Raw genomic sequence first — 18,276 nt, forward strand, 5'->3', positions numbered from 1 at the left:
TAAATAAATCTAAAAAAATTACTCTAATACATGAAAAACAAAACAATACTTATAAAAATAAAAAAATAATGGAGAGGTGTGTAGAGGTTAACCAAGGCGCCAATAAGTGAAAGGAGCCCAAAATAGAAACCAAAGAAAGAATGACCTCCTCCTTCGCTTTCTTGACCGAATCTTATTCGTAAATCCCTAATTTTGAAGTAGTGACTCGCGAAATTCCTCTTCCACCATGGATGGCCGTAACTCTCGAAGCTTTTGGAATTGGGGTTTTAGGGGCAAGAGAAGGTAGAGAGAGAAGGGAACGAAACACTTTTTTTCTTTTCACTCTCAATAATTTAGTTATTTTTAGGCCATGGCTGCCTTTGGAGGAGAGAGAGAGAGAGGGAAATGAAATTGTAGATGATTAGACCGAAAATTAGTGCTGAGCTCATAAGAGTAAAATAGTATTTTTAGGGTATTAATAAATTAGTTTTTAAAAGTTGTATGGAATAAGATGCGAAAGAATGTTGAAATAGTATACTAGAATAAGGTAAGATGTTGTTTAGTTAATACACCAAAATAAAGAGGCTTATTTTAGAATAAGCCTATTGAACAGGGACTTAGTGAGTAATCTCACGAATGTCTCAAGCTAACTTTTGCTATCTCGAAGCTACTGACGTGTCTAAACTCACTGTGAGAGACGTCGCTGAAAATGACATTCATTGCTTTTGTTATTTTAGCCCATGACATCATAATTAATTTTATCTCACTTATCAATGGGTTTCCGTACAATGCTTCCTCTTGATTCTTCAGTATGCGAAGAGTACCCATATACCATAGACATCGAAACACGTTTGCCGATTGACTTTAAAAAGGCCGTCATTCTAGCTTTCTAATAACAATAATCTGAATCATCCAAAAGTTAAGATAGCAGATTAACTTTGACAATGTAAATCCATATCTTAATGATCTCTTTAAGATAAAAAGATATCATTTTGATACCAATTGAAAATTTATGGTGGAGAGAGGGAATCTTTCAAAGATGAAAATCCAAAATGCTTTTGTGAAAGAATACCAACTTTATTGTTCAAGTCTGATACAACTTCTTGATTCTAAAAACTGCAAAACTGTGAGGAGACTTGATACAGGGAGCTCTTGCTTTGTTGTGATAACAACTTCAGCTCTGCAAAATGCCTAAATTTCCTGAACCCTTCTGAGAAGACAGAGACAACTGTCTAGGGTTGTTGTTAGAAACTGTTGGTCCATATAGATCTGTGAGCCTTAATCTCTGTATGTGAGATAATGAAGAATAAAAAATATTAGAAATGATCCTTCTAGTCCTACGAAATGATGGAATATGTTGTGTTATGCTTGACTGCTTCAACCTTTCTGGAGAATAAGATGATATGAGGCCATTACTTAAAAAGAGTGTTCTTGACCAAGTAAAATTACTTGAGACCCTTACATGTTGATAGATATTGCTATCACAAGAGCCATTTAACAAACACTTAAGCACATCATCACAGCGGCTTCAGTAGCTTTCATAACTTTGCTGGACTCAAAATCCATATCAAGTAATTCAGCAATAAAATGATCAGCAGATACATCATTCTCTATCGTGCTGTCTCCATTAATCAGATCATTCATAACGTTTCTGAAACAAGCTTACGATCATGCAGCATAACAGCTTCCTGATTAGATGTTAGGCAAGTGTTCTCTCAATCCAAGAAGAACAGAAATAGTTGCCTGCCAAGATAATGAGTTTAATAAACTGCACATTAGTTTGGTACCTACACAAGCAAAAAAAGATTCAAATTCTTCTTGTATTAAGGGAAAAAGTACCGTAAGATCCAGTCAAACAGTTTGAAACATTTTACATCTATTGCCTTCAATTGTTCATGAATGACTAAAGCAAAGTACTGAGTAACTGAGTACAATATAGTGCTGAGACTAAACAAATTAGAAAAATGCCTCAGAATATGCTTGGGAGAGTGAAAGAACCATTGAGTTTCACTACATTAGTGAGGTCAATAACATCAAATCTTGGAACTATTGTCTTCCAGATGATTAGAGATTTAAGTTAAATTCCTTGCATCCTGAACATGAAGTTCCTTTCAGATCCTTGGAAGTTTCAGCCAAAAAGAGTCTTTTTCACATTTCAGATTCAAAGAGGCTGTTATATTGATGGAGACAAGTCAAACATCTGATATTTCTCTATAATTGTCAGGCTTCATTACTAATTTATTGGATTGGTAATAGCTTGATAAAAAAACAGCAACAGCTCGAAGCATATTGATCTTATATGCATAGAATTCAGAATTAACTATGAAAACTTATAACCACTCATTGGCAAAAGAAAATAACATCAAAAGTATGTTGCATAAAAACAGGTTCAATCACAATATCAAACTTATCAAATAAATAACATACCAAATAAATAACATGAAGCCAATGAAAAAAATAAACTTACCAGATAAAAGCATACAAGTCATTATGGTTATTAAATAATGTGAAATGCATGCATAACACTTTAAAACCCTTCTAAAACTCTGCAAATAAGCCTTAGCATGTACTCAGATAGTATTACTTTATCTTCAATGAAACCAGTCCTATTTGACTGTATAATGACATGAGATTGACAGTTCTTCAACATGTACCGCACTAGATATACCTGCTCTTCATTGGAAATCTGAAATTATACCTCAATAAAGACAAAGACAAGATAATGTTAAATGCCAAGAACTATTCTTTCTGACATAAATAAATATTTGAAAGAAATAAATTTGATAAAACCACAAAGTTCTCTATTGTAATAATGATGTCCATAATAAATCTATAGCAATTCTAGCAAAAATGAACAGGAAACTGAGAAAGTTGATGTTGTCTGCTGGAAACTAAAAGTTTTATTCCTGTTAAATTACATGAATATTACAGAGACTTCAGAATACATTATGCTGCTTGAGGACATGAGAAGCTCCAGCATATTGATCATTTATTCTCCAGCATCTTTTCCAGCAACTAATGCCTGCAAAAATACAACACATCCCTAATCTGTAGCTTGCAATCCAAAAAATTGAAGGATTATAAAATAGACAAATTATATGTGTATATCTAAGTATACACATATATCTTCTAATACATCGATAAGAAATGCACCCCCTTATCAGCACGCAGACAGTAGACAAGAACCTACAGCTACAGAAGAAAGTAGCAGCTGACGAAGAGGGAGATTCTTTTGCTTTTCCCTTTGTTTATTATAACCATTCCTGATCGCCCAAAGAACAACAAGCAAGTGTCTTGGGAAAACAGAAGCACAATAGAAAGATAGAAAATAAGAACAATTTTCTTCTCCCCAATTCCAAGAGGAAATAAGCTATGGCACATGAAGTGCAAAATAAGGCTCTAAAGTGTTGGTCACTATTTTAAGTAACTCCCATTTACATTGTTTTCTTAACCAGATGATAATTAATGAGTTCGAACCATACTTGTCTTAGTCTATTTCTTTTGACTATATTTCAACTTATGCTATATGAGTGATTTCAATTAGCAAATCTTTGATAGCCTACAGAAGAAAGTAGCAGCTGAGGAAGAGGGAGATTCTTTTACTTTTCCCTTTGTTTATTATAACCATTCCTGATCGCCCAAAGAACAACAAGCATCTTGGGAAAATGAAAGCACAATAGAAAGATAGAAAATAAGAACAATTTTCTTCTCCCCTATTCCAAGAGGAAATAAGCTATGGCACATGGAGTGCAAAATAAGACTCTAAAGTGTTGGTCAATATTTTAAGTAACTCCCATTTACATTGTTTTCTTAACTATATGAAAATTAATGAGTTTGAACCATATTTGTCTTAGTCTATTTCTTTTGACTATATTTCAGCTTATGCTATATGAGTGATTTCAATTATGCAAATCTTTGATAAATTCGGCAAATGTTAAAACAATTGAAACTTGGGAATTGTACTTAACAGTTTGAAATCATTAAAAAAGTTTCTTAAGAAAAATAAAAGAGTTCTCTTCCACTCCTCCTCATGATTTCATACTCCAGGGTTCCTTCAGTCCTTATAGGAACCCCTAAGAGAAAAGAAGGCAAAAAAAAAGAAAAAAAAGAAACTATAATAAATAATGATGCAAAAGCTGGTGGTTCTCCTCAATTGTCAATTTACCATTGTGCAAGATCTTTCGCTATTTACCATTGTAAAACATACTAAGTATGAAGTGACAAATCAGAAGTAGCATCTTTTGGACAAAAAGTGCGAAAAATTATGCATGATAATTGAGCCAAGTTTGGGTACACTTTGTCACTGTCACTCTTGATAAGGCCATTTAATTGGACAAGACAAAATTGAAGTGTGATAGCTCTCCTCTAATTGTCATTTGGGAAGATCTTCCCTTACCTTCCCTAAGTAAACTTTATGCTAAAGATCCTACAGAGAATGCAATACCAAGTTACAAGTGCCAGTACTCAATAGTTTTTCTGCATATTTCCCTAGTAGGTCAACCTCCAAACTGAGCTTATTCCCAGCCTTTGGAGTAATCGAAACTTTGCAGCATATATGCAACAAGAATGATGTTGAAGCATCCTCCATAAATCCCGCCATCAACACGCCCAGATCATCTATCGACAATAAACTTTTTAGCACAACAAAATAAACTGATTGCAATGAGGAGTGCATTTTCACCCAAATTATGTTCCTCTCAAGCATCAACAACATTGTCCCACCTCTTCCATTGATAGGGTCTTGCACAAGATGATCCCTTTCTTAATATAGCTTAAAGGGCCTAATCCAAATTTAAAAGTAACCTAGGCCTAGCTCTCTAAGGGATATTCTACGTAGCATTGAAAGAGGCTAATGACGAGGTGTAGTTTTTTAATGACATACTTGCATACAGGCTGCAAATACTACTCAACAATTACCTTAACATATACATATGCCAGCCACATGCCAGCACATTTTGGTATCAGTCCTTTTTTCTAAGTTTACAACAACCTAATTTTAGTAGGGTTATTCGATTCATTGCCGAGGAGCACGGGACACATCAGAACTGATATCCAACCCTAGGTCTAATTATTCATATCAATCCTCAACCTTTAATTGAACACTCTTTCCTATAGGTGGCGTATTCCTTGCACAAGATACTCAAGAAGATCACTATTATCCTGAGAGATCTCTGTCACCCACTTCTTAGCTTCCAAAGTCACCTCAGATAGACTATCAAATAAAAATGTGAACAACCTGTCCTCATTACTCTATGACGATGATGCACAAGAAATGGCCTGGATATCGCAGTTGAACTTATTAATCTTATTGCATATCTCCAGCACAAGAAACAATAATCCATGTTCAACAAATTAACAATGCATAAAACAAATAAAAAGAGATCAAAATTTATTACCTCCACAATTAAGAAGAGCCAATGGAGTCCGAATTCTGGAACCCGCTCCGCAATATCTTCTCCACATACTTCCCAAGTATATCAACCTCCAAATTGACCTTATCCCCCACCTTCTTCAAAGGAATCACCACCTTCTGCTGCGTGTAGGCCACCAGCATGAAGTCAAAGCATCCCTCCTCCTCGTACACGCCGACCACCGTTAAGCTCGTGCCATCAACCGCAATGAACCCTTTCGGCACCACCAACCGCAGGATCTCCGGCGCTGTCCGCACCTTCACCCAGAGCGAATCCCCCTCCGGTCTCAATTCCACAATCTCGCCAGTCCCATCCACATGTCCCTGCACGAAGTGACCCCCCATTCTCGACACAGGCTGCAGGGCTCTCTCCAAGTTGACGAAGTCCCCGGGGCCGAGATCGCCGAGGTTGGTGCGGCGGAGAGTCTCGGGGGCGAGGCCGATGGTGAAGTGTGAGGGGGTGAAGTCGGAGACGGTGAGGCAGGTTCCGTTAACGGCGATACTGTCTCCTAGGTTGACGCCGGAGAGGACGGCGGCGGCGGAGATGCGCATCTCGACGCCGCTGGTCTCAGAAGGGCCGAGGTAGTCGACGCGACCCATCTCCTCGACGATGCCTGTGAAGAGGGACGTGATCGGGGAGTGGGATTTGGGGGCAGAGGTGAAGCGTGGTTTGAGGAGGAGAGGGGTCGGGGCGAGGTGAGCGCGGGAGGAGAGGGAGAGGAAGGCGGAGGTGGAAGAGGTGAGGAGGGAGCGAGGAGTGAGATTTGGAGGAGTTCTGGGGGAGTTATTGAGAAGGAAGAGGATGGTAGGGGAGAAAGTAGTAGTTGCCATTGATGGATGGTAGAGTAGTGGAGGTGATGAGGCGTTGCTGTGGAAGTTTGGGGTTTCTAATCGGAGCATTTTTTGGGGGCAACTTTTAATTCACGTTCACACCCGAATACGATTGAAATTGGTATTAATTATATTTTATATTATTAAAATGATAAATTTCTTCTAAAAATAACTATTCGTATATTTATTTATATTTTAAAATAAGTATGTAATAATTATGTTTGATGTGGTATAAAATAAAAGTAAGATTTAATTTAAGGATAGATTGAATAAAAATATAATATCATTGTACATGATACATTGTACAATACTATTCGGTTCGTCTAGATGTGCAATGGTTACTAAGTAGGCAGGTAACATTTTAGGCATACCCATGCAATGCTATAGATGTCGCTGCTACGTATGGCTTGGAGGCAAACAGTAGCAATGCATCGTAGAGAATTGTTACCATGACAATACTATTCAAGTTGTTTATATGTGCAATGGTCGCCGATAGGTAGCTAATGCCTTCATACATAAACATGCAATGCTCGAGAGTTGAGTGGTAGGTAAATAATGCCTAAAGACAAGTAGTACATATGCAATGCTTCACCAATACCTGTGCAATGGCAGAGGTAGCTATTAGTAGGTGTGCGTTACTTATATTTCATTGGTACACGTGCAACGGCTATATATTTCGTACATTGTATCATATGTAACATCTTATAAAAAAAAATTGGGCGTGGGAAGATGGGAAAATGGTTGTGGGAGAAAGGAAAGAAGAAAGAAAAGAAAGAATTATATTTTGCACTTTTGTATTTTGACCGTGTATCATTTTACTTTCATGAACTATAAAAGCGTATAAATATCCTCCTATATTTTTGAAATATTATAATCCCTTAAACTTGATTAACAGAAGCCGTAAAATTACCTTTCTATCCCTTTGTAGTTGGATGGAATTATTATTATTTATTAGCTAAAAAAATTAAATTACACATTTACCCTCACCTACCATTGATCGGAAAACTCTACCTCGCACGGTCACATTGCCCACATTGCCCACATTGCCCACATTGTCAGTTTTGAGAGAACAAAGAAACCCTTCTTCTTCCCTTCTAATCTGGTCTTCTCTTCTTCTTCCCTTCTTCTTCCTCTTTAATCTGCCATTCCTAGCTCTTGAACTCTTTTCTCTCAAGAATGTCAAGGCACTCAAGCATTGGAGAAGACACAGAATGCCAAACATAAGAGGAGATCGAGCATATCAGAGAGTTTTTAAGTTTTGTCCACTTAAAATTTATGTTTTTATAAGGTGTAGACTTTCCTAGAGATATATTGTAATATTAATATCTTGGTCCCCACCACAAATTTGGGGGTTTTCAAATTCTTTGTGAATATTATGTACTCCACCCATCTTTGTTTGCTCTTATTTTCAAGCATGTAGAAAAATAGGATGAACAAACTTAGGGCTTGGAGAAGGAAATGGGCTGGGAAAAATAGTGGAAGCCATTTTGTAGTTCATCTAAGGAAAGAGATAGGGGCAAAATTATCTAAAACATATTCTTTTGACCAGGTAATATCGTCTATATATAAGTAATCTACTGTTCATGTGACTTTTAACTCACGGAATGCTAACAGATGAATTTAGTTATAACATTTCAAAAGTATAAGAGGGTATTTGTACGCTTTTATAGTACAAAGGGTAAAGTGATACATGGTCAAAGTACAAGGGGGTAAAGTGTAATTAAGCCAAGAAAAAAAATCACTGATGGTTCTTTTATCTCTTTTTAAATTTAATTTCAATTTAGTTGTTTTCTTATCACCCTTGAACTATTACTCTTTTCCATAATTATCTGTTGAATTTTTTTTGGTACACAATAACCCTTCGTACTATTATAAATACCTCATTTAACTCCTTCTGTTAGAATTTTGTTACCTATTTCTATCCATAAATTGCTATGTGATAATTATGTGACAATAATATGGCGAATATTCCCTCTCCCTTATCTAACCAACCCTTTGGAATCCCTCCTCCGGCTTCATCTTTATCTTCTTGCATGGCCGCGGACAAGAAGCTAGAGAGATGCATCAGCCATAGCATCGCCATTCTCCGACCGACGAGCTTGGGTCGGCCATGACGTCAGGTCTTGAAATCAAAAAAATTGATGAGGTGAGCAAGGGGTGAAATAAGGAGATCAAGTAATCGAGCGATCTCAAGGAAGTTTAGATCTCAGATTCCTTGGAGGCAAAGCAATGCCCTAAAGTTACCCGACAAGTCGAGACTATGTCTGATGGAATCCATGAGAAAATGGATATTGGAAGTGGGAGAAAGGAGTGGGTGAAGGCAGAGCGAACGATGGAGTCGAGGCTAAGGTCAAAGATAAGGAAGTGGAAGAAGACACAGTTGGAGCAGAGGGTGCGTCAACCATATTGACATCAATGCATGTTGTCATTGGGTTGTCTGTGTTGCCATTGAGGCTATCCAAGAACTCCTTGCCAGCCTCATTGCTTTGGTACCGATAATCCCATATGATTCATGAATCCCTAGATGGCTAGAGCACTGAGAATGGGTTCCATCTCTTTGGCTACTACTGCTCTCGACTTACAAAGAAATCCCCAAGGTTGGTGGTCATAGGATTGTTTGATCAGAGAAGGGAGTGATGGCAATAGATGGTCGTAGGGGCGCTTCTACCGATATCCTTAATCTTCTCTTGCTCCTCAATGATTTTGACTTGGATGTTAGACGGGAGGGAACCAGGGTCATCGCCATGTAAATGGTACCATAGGGTCCTTGTCACGACCCAAAATTAGAATCATGACCGGCCATGCATCTCAAAAGACCCAATAAAGCGATGAGTCAATTTGCCTTTCTTACCAAACTTGATCAATCCTTTCCAAAGTGACACCTTTAGAAAAATCATGTCACCCACTTGAAACTCTAGATTTCTTCTCTAGTTATCAGCATAACTCTTCTAACGGCTCTGAGCTGTGAGAACATTTTCCTTAATTTTGACAGTTTTTTTAGTAGCATCGTGTACTATATCTGGTCCTAATAATTGTCTTTCACCGACCTTGAACCAACAAAGTGAAGATCTGTATTTTCTACCAAACAACGCCTCATAAGGTGCTATTCCTAAACTTGAATGGTAGCTATTATTGTAAGAGAACTCCATGAGCGGAAAATGATCATCCCAATTTCCTTTCCACTCCAAAGAATAAGCTCACAACATATCCTTAAGGGTTTGGATAGTCCTCTCGGATTGTCCATCAGTCTGCGGATGATAAGCTGAGCTGAATTTCAATCATGTCCCCATAGCTGAATGAAGACTCCGCTAGAATTTAGAAACAAAATGAGGATCTCAATCAGACACGATAGAAAAGGATGCACCATAGAGTCGGACAATCTCCTTAATATAAATTTGTGCAAGACGATCTAGGGAGTAAGTCATATGAATGGCCAAAAAGTGAGCAGACTTAGTCAATTTGTCCTTGATCACCATTGCATCATGATTTGATTTGGCCTGGAGAAGTCCCAAGACAAAGTCCACAGTCACATCCTTCTATTTCCATTCTGATAAGGGCAAAGACTGCAACATTCCTGCAGGTTTTTGATGCTCAGCCTTGATTTGCTGACAGCGGAGACATCTGGCCACAAGTTAGCTATGTCATTTTTCATGTCATTCCACCAAAAATTTTCTCTCAAATCTCTATACATTTTCGTGATACCTAGGTGGATACTGAATTCTGAACTATGAGTCTCTAACATGATTTTATTATTTAACTCTTCACTAGCTAGGACACAAACTCAGTTTTGGTACTCAAAACACAACCAAGACCCTGTCGGGATGCATCACTGTAAATTACAAAGTTGCCGCCCTTTGTCGAAATTGAAAGGATAGGAACTAAGATCAATCTCTGCTTGAGCTCTTGGAAGCTATTTTCACAATCATCTGACCACTCAAATCCCACCCCTTTCTTGGTGAGGTGAGTAAATGACAAGACAATTCGTGAAAATTCCTTCACAAACCTTCTACAGTAGCCTGCCAATCCAAGGAAACTACATACCTCAGATACTAAAGTGGGCCTCGGCCATTTGCTAACAACTTCGATCTTTTTTTGATCTACCTTGACTCCATCTTTGCCAATTATATGTCCTAAGAAAGCAACCATATCCAACCAAAATTCACACTTATTAAACTTTTGCATAAAGCTTTTCCTCCCGAAGAGTTTGAAGTATTATCCTCAGATGTTCCTCGTGCTTTTCCCTGCTCTTGGAATAGATCAATATATCGTCAATGAATATCACAACAAACTGATCTAGGAAGGTTCTGAAGACTCAATTCATTAAGTCCATAAAAGCTATAGGTGCATTTGTGAGGCTGAAAGGCATCATTAGGAAATCATAATGGCCATAGCAAGTCCTAAATGCTGTCTTTGCAATGTCTTTATTTTTTATCTTTAATTGGTGATAAACAAATCTCAGATCAATCTTAGAGAAGATCTGAGAGCCTTGCAGCTAATCAAAAAGATCATCGATCTAGGGTAGTGGATACCTATTATTCACTGTGACTTTATTTAACTTCTGATAATCAATGCAAAGACGCATCGATCCATTTTTCTTCTTTACAAATAAAATTGGTACTCCCCAAGGTGATATACTCGGACAAATAAAACCCAAATCTAGCAACTCTTGAAATTGAGTCTGTAGCTCTCTAAGTTCTGCTAGTGCCATCCTATAGGATGCCTTCGATATTGGTTCAGTACCAGGGAGCAGGTCTATGGTGAAGTCTATCTCTTTATCAGGTGGAAGACTAGGTAAATCTTCAGGAAAAACATCTAGGAATTTATTCACTACTTGAAGTTCATGAATCTCCTACTCCGAACACTCCGCACTCACTACAAATGCCAAAAAGCCTTGGCATCCTTTCTTCATTAATCAGTTTGCTTGAAGTGCTGAGATAATATTGGTTGTATGAATCTTTCGCTTACCCTGAAAGAAAAATTATAGCTTCTCCGAGGTATAAAATATAACTCTTTTCATTCAATAATCCACTATAGTATGATATGACGATAGCCAATCCATACCCAGTATAATGTGAAAATCATGCATGTCTAGACAAATAAGATCTACTAGGAGTTTCTGGTCATCTATCTCTACTAAATAAAATATGCAAATAAGATCTAAAAGTATGGTCCTCCCTATAGGTGTGGTCACTACTAAATATGATTCCATGGTCTTAGGTGCAATAGGTAATAAGGACATAAAATCAGGTGAACCAAAAGAGTGTGAGGCTCCAAAGTCTATAAGAACTTTAGCTGGTATAGAAGAAATAGGTAATGTACCTTGCACCAAAGATGGTGAGTGCTTAGCCTCTTCTTGCGTCAAAGTATAAACTCTTCCTTTGTTCTCTGGCCTTGATCCTTGACTCCTGCTACTTGCCTGAGATCTATTATTAGCTGCTCCAGACTGGGACGGTTAATGCTACTAATCCTGCTGAGAGGCTGGATGCCATCCCCCCATGAGGCGCTCTGTAGTCTCTCGTCAAGTGGCGGGGTCTTCCACAGTTGTAGCAGCTTCGAGGTACTCCATTGCACCCCGCACTAGATGAATGAGAGTATCCACACCTCAAACAATTTCTAAGCTGACCCTGTTTGTGACCTCCCACAAAAGGGTTTCGTCCGCTCCCGACTCTCAAAGGTTGTCCAGACGACTGACCATCTCCTCTATTCTACTCTTAGTATCTCCTCTGCTTCTTCTGTGGATGCTTTTGTTCTCGTTCTTGGCCAAGCTCCCAAATGTTTCTCTCAATGAGGAGTGCCTTGGACACAATTTCTAGAAGTGTCTGGCATTGGAAAAGTGATATCCTATCTTGGTTGGTCGCAATTTACCCTCAAAGAAGCTAACTTTCTCATCCTCGCTCGCTGCTATATGGGGAATAAATTGCAACAACTTGGTGAACCTTGCCTCAAAGTCCACCACAGACATGCCTCCCTGTCTCAGCTCGAAGAACTCATCATGTTTCTTCTTCTTTAAGGCTTGAGGATAGTACTTCTCAAAGAAAATCCTCTTAAAGTTTCCCCAAGTCAACACCTTCTCCCGTCCAATGTACTAGCGCTCAACCATCTACCACCAATGCTCTACTCGATCCTCAAACATGTAGATTGTCAAAGCAACCCTCTGATCCTCTAAACAATCCAATACTCGTAATATCTTCTCGATTCGAAGCAGCCAAGCCTCTACTTCGATTGGATCAGTAGTCTCCTTAAAGGCGCGTGGAGACACCTTCAAAATTTTAAAATTTCTCAAACACTATACCCCTATCAGGGTCTTGACTTTGATGTAGCTGGAGTCTACAATGACTATCCTCCAATGGCCTAAAGAAGGGTCTGTAACCAGGACAGAAATAGGGATCTGGGCAGGAGTAGGAATGTGGGTAGGTTTAGGAATCTAAGCAAGAGCAGTTTCTGGTCCCAACCCAGGAATAGTAGTTGGTGCAAGAGCTAACGCTTGAGCAGGAACAAGCTCTTGCTCCTTACTCCTATCAGGAGATGAACTTTGGTCCGCAACTCCTCGTCGATGATGACGCGTATACATATTCCCCCTTCAAGATTTATAAATGAGATAAGAATAATTTTACTGAATATAACAAATAATTTCGTAACGAATCGAGCTTATGCAACAGGGACCTCCACATAACTCTAAGGGCGACTTAGGATGACAAAATTTAGGCTCTAATACCAACATTGTCACGATCCGAAATTAGAATCATAACCAGCCATGCACCTCAATACACTTGAGATACACGAAACCTTACTAATACTTCCTAAGTGTATAATGACAAGAATAAATAAAAGAAGAGAATCTATTTTATTTGGTTTATACTAAGTGCAATGAAAATAAAACAATGTCATAAATACTAAGTCTCTAAACGAAATTAAATTAACAATTAATCTAAAACATAAGACCAAAAGAATGGAAAAGTAAATAGGTAGGTCCTAAGTGGAGGTAGGGTTTCAGTGCATCTCGTTCAGTCGCTGATTATTACCTAAAATAATAGAAGAGAGAAAAAAAAATCCTTGAGCCAACAACTATAACTCAATGAGTGGAATCCACTCAAAAATCAAATAATTCTAAAATTTTATAGTGTTAAATAAAACCCAAATTCAACAATATAAATGATAATTTCCAATAAGCATGCTCTTAAAATAACAACAACAATAATAATAGAGAATCATAACTTGTAACCTTGCTCACTTTCAACATATTAACATCTTTCTCAAAAATAATAATGTCATTTGTCTCAATTGGTCTATACTCTATGGATCCACATCAACTAGAAGTCACCTCGAGATGACTCTCCCATCTTTTCCTCATAGCTGATCTGATTTGAGTCATCAGGAGGTGTCACTATGTGATCAATCCACTCTGTCTTTTTTACTAACCTATTACGATCCGACCATATGAGTTAAGTCGAGTCAAGTCGAGTTGAGTCAAGCTAGCTATTTAGCTTTATCTTATTGTTTTGAATTTTAAATAAATCAGATAATCTGCATGTAGATCTGATCTGCTAGGGATTTTACTCCTATAAATAGGGGCAGACATGTGTTAATAATTATTAATGGCAAGAAATCTGAGTTTAGCTAATTGTTATTTTTGCCCGTATCTTTTATCTAGCCGTTAGATCGCTTTATCTTGCTAGGCGTAGATTTTAGCCGTAAAAATATCCCAACCTTTCAAACCCTAGCCACCTCCTACCTCCAACAGCCGCCCTATGATACGGCCATCCACCACCACCCTTGGCCGTCCGCTACTCTTCGATGATCGCCACAACGTCAGATATTTACTGTTTTACTTTCTTTGACCAATCTCTATTGTTTTATCTTTAACTTTTCATCTTGACATCCGATTTAAGTAAAACTAGATCTATTAGAACCCTAACTCATAAGGCAACCTCCACCTAAATTTTCATAATTTTGTACGAACAGATCATTCCAAATCTGTTTCGCAACATTGGTATCAGAGCCGACGTTCCTCAAAAGATGGTTAACACGTGATCCAAGAATAACAAGGAGGGATCGACCATGGAAGACCAGGATCTCATCTCCGTTCCTGTAGGAGTTGATCTAGTGCCCCCGCCACCACCAGCAATAGTTGACGACGGGCCGTCAGCGTGGGTGAAGGCAAATTTTGAAGATTTTTCTAATGAGATCAGTAGATCCATCATGAAGGCTATTCAAGCCTTGATGACAAGCCGCTAGCATCGCCGACCATGGGAAAGTAGGCCAACCACGACCATTAATACCAAACTATGAGGGAGGGGATGAGCCGGCCGTGGCCTCAACCCCTCCTCCGACAGCGGTGAGGACTCCTCCGGCCCTGCAGACCTTTGCAGATGCCGCTGCCACGTCGGAACTGCCCACAATAATAGCCGCAGGGTCATCTTCCCCACCCGTTGTGGGAGCTAGGATCGAAAACCCTAGCTTCCCACCGGCGGCCATCTAGACGCTCACTATAGCGCCCCCGCCCAGCACTGGCACGTGCACGCCCACGCGCCCACACGGTACGCGCGGTGCATGCGACAGGTCGGGAGGGGCCCGTCACGCACAGATACACTTCTGTGCACATATAATCATGACATCATCAAATACTACCTGCTAACATATCCATGCTCACATAATTTAACACCAAATAAATCATACTATCAACCAAATAAACCTATTAACATACAAATATCTAAGTCCACAATAATATACACTAGACCACTATATGATCTAGCAGGACCCACACAGGCTAGAACAAACCATCAAGATACAACTAAACAACTAATACATGAGTACACTATAATTTAACATGTATTATACAAATCACCGTCTGATACAATAAAGTATAAATATCAAATAATGCTACAACTCAATATCTAATTAAACTATCTTCTATACCATCTCACGTGTATAGCTCACATCATCCTCGCTCTAAAATATCTTCTCAAGATATCTCAAGTCACTATCACGTACCACATATCTAAGGGGGTTAAAAAAGAAATAAAGAGAGTCATGAGCAAAAGGCTCAGTGAATAGACCTTACCTCGAATCAGTGATGCCAAATAAAGAGTAAATCGTGTACTAGATAATATGAATCAGAAATAGCATCATGCATGAATGAATATATGAATGTATCCTCAATAATATATAAATAAAAAGTAGATAACATGTCATAACTGATAAAAGTATATAATCTTTGACAATGAGTAAATAAATCTCCATGTCATATTATCATCATAATTTTCTCTCAAATATGACACATGATGCATGCCGACCATGACCATGTTATAATATTAAATGCAACCATATATGATGTATATTAACTACTCGATTATCAGGTAAGCAGATGATAATGAAATCATATGCATTTCTCAATATCTCAGCCACCAATGTCATCTCTATATGTCATCATCATAATAGACTACTATGCATAGTCAACACTTGGTACCCGGTCTCAACATCATATCCAAAGGCTTAAAGCATACTCTGCCACCCACAAGAGTATCTCAAATATAACCATACCCCGCCACCCGCAAGGGTATCAATATCCATCTAGACCGGGCACTCTCATAGCTGATAGAAACCTCGTGAGGATAACTCGCCACATATGCCCTGGAGAATGGCATGTGTCTGAATGTCTGCCGCGCACACAGACTAACGACCTCGAATGTAAGGCCAACAGGATCGCGACTATGTCGAGCGATTAATCATCTCCAAACACGCCCTAACCTTCGCGCCCACTCGGGTATCCTTATGCTTTCTATCAACTATCTTATCAATCATATTTTATGCTTTCTTTCTAAATGATAGATCATATGCATATATCCAATACAATAACAAGTCACTACATAACGGGAATTTAGGTGGAATAGGAATCAAGAGAAAAATGATGCAATGTAGTCTCCAACTATGTAGTCAACACATGCATACTCATGCTATAGATCAACTGGACATAACTTTACAATAGTATAATCATCTCTCATCATCTCTATTTATCATCATTATACTCATAGCCAAGATTAGCCTAATTATATGCATGATAAAAATATGCTTGGCTGTACATCTCTAGATAAAGTCATATAATCATGCTGGAGGCCAAAACATGCATATACATAATATATAATATAACATAATTTGAGAAAGGCGTCTAGGGGATAAGACTATTCACATTTGATTAGAAGACACAACTCACGTATCCGTCACATCAGCAACCGAGCGACAATTTATCCTAATAGGGTCTATGGGGCCTTAAATAAGAAGTTCGGGATTTGAAAATATTTAAGTAGCATAAAGTTAGCCGTTCACCTAATTAAAATCCGTTCATGTAATATATGATGATTTATTAGGTTTTAGAATTTCTACTTATCTTTAAAACTAGCTAGATTTTTAATTATAAATAAAAATATAAATATAGATAAAAACCTAATTATAATTAAATTATATCTTGATTAATTAGGGACTACGTAGTCATTACTTTATAAAATAATAAATAAATAAATACGTAGGTCTAGTATTTTATTTGTTACAAAATAATAATGTATCATAAACTATTAGAATTACTTAAAATGTATCTTATTTTACAAATTTTATAATTATAATTTACAAATCTATATATTAATCTAATAGAGATATAAATAAATAAATATAAGTATTACCTATATTTATACCTAATTAATCATTAATTATACAAATTATAATTAATAATAAACATATTGAAGAATATATATTGTTATTAAAATAATTAATGTCTAAATAATCTATTTACATTAATTAAGAAGGAAAAGCCTAAATAAATAAAATAAAATAAATAAATAAATAAATAATTAAGACACTGCCATCAGTGCTGGGCTCGGCTCAGCGCTGTGCAGAAAGAGAAGGAGAAGAAGCTGAGGAAGAAGAAGAAAAAGAAAGAAGAAAGACGAAGAAGAAAAAGAAAGAAGAAAGACGAAGAAGAAAAAGAAAGAAGAAAGAAGAAGAAGAAGAAGAAGAAGAAGAAGAAGAGGAGGAGAAGAAGAGAGGAGAGGAGGGAGGGGGTTGCAGACCCGGGCCGGTGGAAAGGGCACCGGCCGCTGGCCGCTCGGCTCCGACAAGCTCGACCTCGGGTGTTAGCACGCGCACGCGCGCGCGCGCGCGAGAGAGAGAGAGAGAGAGAGAGAGAGAGAGAGAGAGAGAGAGAGGGGGGGGAGAGGAGGGAGGGAGGGAAAAGGAAAGAGGGGAAGTGAGAGACCTCACCGGTGGCGACGGCGGTTCCAGGGGAGGTAGCGTCGGTCGGCAGGCTGGCGGGGCGGTGGCGGTAGTAGTTAGAGAGAGGGAGAAAGAGAGTTTCGGAGAGAGAGGAGAGTGAGAAAGACCGAAAGGGAGAGAGTGGAGAGAAGTAAAAGAGAGCAAGAGAGGCGGTGGGGAGAGGGAAGTCTGTGGTGGCGTCAGGATGGGGCTCGCAGCGGCCAGTTGGCCGGTCAAGTGATGCATGGCACCCCCATGCAGCATCAAGCTGCATGGGTAGCACTGCATGGGCATGAGGCCGGCCACATTGTGGTCGACCACGTCATGCCCAAAATTTAATTTAATTTAATTTTTTTTAAGGTTGGGTTGTTACACTCACGGCCCCTATCGCCACGATGAGTCCCTTCCACTGAACCCTCGCACTTGAGCCCACGCCACCTTTCATGTTGGCACCAGCTGGAAGACCGCCAGCCACGGGGATCCGTGCTGCAGCAAACCTGTGGCTGGTGGTCACGAGTCCAACACTCCCATGCCCCAAACGGCCACGACTGGCTTCCTCGGGCCGATTGCCCGCTAGTGGTGGTCGCCGCAGCCATCGACGATCGTTGGGTGGCCAAACTCGATGGCCACAACTATAGGAAGCTACCCCTACGTCGGTGTGGCTCTGCCGTGGCCACTAGTCTCTTCCGCAGCCGTCGGTGGTCGATGGACTCGCTGGCGACGTGCCATGGTCGCTGTTGCAACCCCTCTAGCCCGAGCTCGATAATTGGGTTTCCCCGTCGCTCGGCGCCATTCCGCAACCACAAGGACCAGCC

At 39.0% G+C, this 18,276-nt stretch overlaps 1 protein-coding gene across 3 annotated transcripts; it reads right to left on the minus strand.

The window, feature by feature from the left end:
* Positions 1-1,035: 1,035 nt before the first annotated feature.
* Positions 1,036-6,328, minus strand: LOC140794492 (riboflavin synthase). Of its 3 annotated transcripts, none has more exons than XR_012110132.1 (3): positions 5,376-6,306; positions 2,898-3,001; positions 1,036-1,722 (listed from the first exon to the last, which is right to left on the minus strand). XR_012110132.1 is itself a non-coding variant. In XM_073146572.1 (2 exons), the coding sequence occupies exon 1, from the start codon at positions 6,287-6,289 to the stop codon at positions 5,384-5,386; it is 906 nt and encodes a 301-aa protein (XP_073002673.1). In that variant the 5' UTR covers positions 6,290-6,328; the 3' UTR covers positions 2,759-3,001; positions 5,376-5,383. The 3 variants fall into 3 exon arrangements, 1 of the variants encoding a protein (XP_073002673.1); XR_012110133.1 differs by having other exon boundaries at positions 1,036-1,766; XM_073146572.1 differs by lacking the exon at positions 1,036-1,722 and having other exon boundaries at positions 2,759-3,001; positions 5,376-6,328.
* Between the last annotated feature and the right edge of the window lie 11,948 nt (positions 6,329-18,276).

This window comes from Typha latifolia, chromosome 8 (genome assembly GCF_019914945.1).
Source record: "Typha latifolia isolate L0001 chromosome 8, TyphaL0001v2, whole genome shotgun sequence".
Classification (NCBI taxonomy): Eukaryota; Viridiplantae; Streptophyta; class Magnoliopsida; order Poales; family Typhaceae; genus Typha; species Typha latifolia.